The sequence below is a fragment of the Rhea americana genome, unplaced genomic scaffold (genome assembly GCF_003343005.1).
Source record: "Rhea americana isolate MKP2758 unplaced genomic scaffold, rheAme1 scaffold_139, whole genome shotgun sequence".
Classification (NCBI taxonomy): domain Eukaryota; kingdom Metazoa; phylum Chordata; class Aves; order Rheiformes; family Rheidae; genus Rhea; species Rhea americana.
This window is the reverse complement of record NW_028185472.1, coordinates 113,346-115,923: the sequence shown is the minus strand read 5'-3', so window position 1 is coordinate 115,923 and position 2,578 is coordinate 113,346. Positions and strand designations below refer to the sequence as shown.

General features: G+C 69.4%; 3 protein-coding genes across 3 annotated transcripts in view; 2 read left to right on the top strand and 1 right to left on the bottom strand.

Annotated features, from left to right (window-relative positions):
- Nucleotides 1-235, top strand: part of RTN4RL2 (reticulon 4 receptor like 2) — an 8,012-nt gene extending 7,777 nt beyond the window's left edge. The window contains exon 4 of the mRNA XM_085298369.1: nucleotides 6-235. Coding sequence (XP_085154495.1) covers nucleotides 6-235 — 230 coding nt within the window. The remainder of the gene's footprint in view (nucleotides 1-5) is intronic.
- A 1,829-nt stretch (nucleotides 236-2,064) lies between these two features.
- TIMM10 (translocase of inner mitochondrial membrane 10) lies at nucleotides 2,065-2,330 on the bottom strand. Its single transcript, XM_085298354.1, has one exon. It carries the CDS (start codon nucleotides 2,322-2,324, stop codon nucleotides 2,124-2,126), a length of 201 nt encoding a protein of 66 aa, XP_085154480.1. The 5' UTR covers nucleotides 2,325-2,330; the 3' UTR covers nucleotides 2,065-2,123.
- A 59-nt stretch (nucleotides 2,331-2,389) lies between these two features.
- SMTNL1 (smoothelin like 1) overlaps nucleotides 2,390-2,578 on the top strand; it is a 6,464-nt gene continuing 6,275 nt past the window's right edge. The window contains exon 1 of the mRNA XM_085298368.1: nucleotides 2,390-2,405. Coding sequence (XP_085154494.1) covers nucleotides 2,390-2,405 — 16 coding nt within the window. The remainder of the gene's footprint in view (nucleotides 2,406-2,578) is intronic.

The following is a 2,578-nucleotide window of genomic DNA, read 5'->3' as shown; positions in this document are numbered from 1 at the left end:
GCCGCCCTCCGCTTTTTACCGCGACCTGCCTCCCCACGACCTGCGCGGCCCCCAGGCCCGGCCGCACCCCAGCGACTACTGGGGGGGCTACGGGGCCGAAGGCCGCACGCCTCCCGAGGCGGCCGGGCGCTGCCCGGGGGCCCCCTGCGCCCCGCTGCCCTCACCCGCCCCCGCCGGCCCCCGTCCCGCCACCCTCCTGCCCCTGCTGCTGTCCCTGCTGCTGCCGCGGCTCTGAGCCCCTCACCCCAGGGGGACGCCAGACCCCCCCGCCCCACCGGGAACTGTGGGGGCCCTTGGGGCACGTGTGGGGCAGGGGGGGCCCCCAGGACTCCGACCCCCCCTGGCCACAGCAGGAGGCTGCCCCACCGTGGGGGGCCCTGGGTCCCCTCCTCTCCTAAGCAACCCCCCCCCCGAGAGGAACCAAAAGGTCGGAAATTATTTATTAAAAATGGTCTTATTTTGGGAGAACGGGGCCTCGGCTGGCAGCGGGCGGCAGGACGGGGGCCGGGCGGGCAGGCCYGGCGCTGCCGGAGACTTTCCAGGTCACGTCTTTCTCCTCGTGAAATATTGATGTCCCCCGGCACCGCTGCTATTCCTGGGCGTCTGCAGGGCGCACAGCCGCACACGCGCGGCATTGCACACCGCCTGGCACGCACGCAACGGTGTGCGCACGCGCAGCGCTGCCCCGCGCGCCGGGGTGCGTACCCCGCGTCGCGCCGCCCGTGCTGGCACAAGCGGCAGCGCGCTGCGCGCACAACGCACCGCAGTGTGCACGCACGCACGCGCACGCACACACACACACAGAGTGATGCACGCAGGCCAGTGCGTATCGCTGTGCGCACCCACTGCAAGGCTGGCACAGCAYGCTGCGCCAGCGCCAGCAGCGCCTGCCAGGCCGTGCGCGCGAGTGTCGCCGCGCAGCGKGGTGCGGCAACGCAACCGCAGCCAGCCCGCCTCGCAACACCCACGCTGCGTGTGCAGGGCCGGCAGCACCCACCCGGCCCCAGCCCTTCGGGAACGAGTGTGCACCCGACGGGGTGTTCGCACAGCGTGCAGGTGCTGGGGTGTAGTGCAGTGCGAAGCGCGTGGAGATGCAGTATGTGCGCGTACACCCTGAGCCGCCTCCCCGGCAGGCCTGGAGGAGCCCTGGCGCAGGCTGGCACACGYACACCGCCCGCCTCCTGCACGGCCCCGAGCGGGTGTCGCTTGCCCTCTGGCCGTTCCCGTGTCTGTCCCTGGCTGAGTGGTTGTGGCCACGAGTGCAGCTCTGCCTTTGGGATGGCTGCGTGCGTGCGTGCGTGTGTGTGTGTGTGTCTGGGGTGTCCCTGTGCAGGTATCCCTGGGCTGTCTCTCTCTGGCTGTCCTTGGGCACGTGTGTGTGTGCTTTTGGGGTGTCCCTGTGCAGGTATCCCTGGGCTGTCTCTCTCTGGCTGTCCTTGGGCTGACCGGTGTGTCTCTGGTGCATCCCTGTAGGTGTGCCTGGGCTGTTTCTCTCCAGCTGTCCCTGTGGGTGTCCCKGCCCAGGTGTTCCAGGTGTGCTTGTGTGCATGTGTGTGTGTGTGCTCGCGTGCACCTCTGGGCTGCTTCTGTGCAGATGTCCCTAGGCAGTGTCTCTTTCCAACCACCCCTGCGACTGCCCCCACAGGCGTCCGTAGGTGTTTTTCCCTCTGGCTGTCACTGCGGGTGTCCCGGGGCCAGCAGGCAGGCAGGGACAGGCAGTGCCCGCCTCCCCGGGGCCGGCTCAGACAGCACCCTGAGCCCACCCTCCGGGGGATTACCAGRCTCAGGCCTAATCCCGGGGATTACAAGGGCCAGGCCCAGCGGCAGGTGGGGGGGCACTTAGGGGTGCACCCTGTGAGCACACAGCACAGGGTGGCAGGAGACAGCCAGGGAGGGCACAACCCTGAGGGGCAGAGCAGGGCAGGGGCTGGACCCCTCTGACACAGTGTCCCCCTCAGCCCCACGCCAGACCCGTCACTGCACCCACTGGTGCCACACGGGGCAGCACCAGCATGGCTCAGCCCTACCGAAGCTCCCCCTGCAAGAAGGGCCGAGGCGGCAGGGTGGCTGCTAAGCCCTGGGCTTTAATGGGGAGGGGACGCTGGTGGGGCGGGTGCCACAGCTCAGGCAGTGCCAGCGCCCTGCTGCATGCGCTTGAGCAGTTCCTCGTCCTGCAGCGACAGCTCCGTCAGCTTCTTGCCCATCCGCTCRTGGACGTCAAGGTACTTGGCCACGCAGCGGTCCAGGCACACGCTCTCACCCTTGGACAGCTCCGCGTCCTTGTAGTGGGGGGGCACACACTTGCGGTGGCACGCGTGGGTCATCCTGCATGGCACCGGTCAGCCGGACACCCCACTGAGCCAGCCACATGCTGCCCCAGCATCCCCTAATGCCTCCCGTCCTGGGCAACCCCCATGCTCCCCAGCGCCTCCCAGTGCTCCCTGCCCTGGGCACCACCCCGTGCCCCCAACGCTCCCCAATGCCCCCTGCCCTGGGCACCACCTCGTTGCTCCCTAACACTCCCCAATGCCCCCTGCTCTAGACACCACCCCGTGCTCCCCAGCACCCCCCCAGTGCT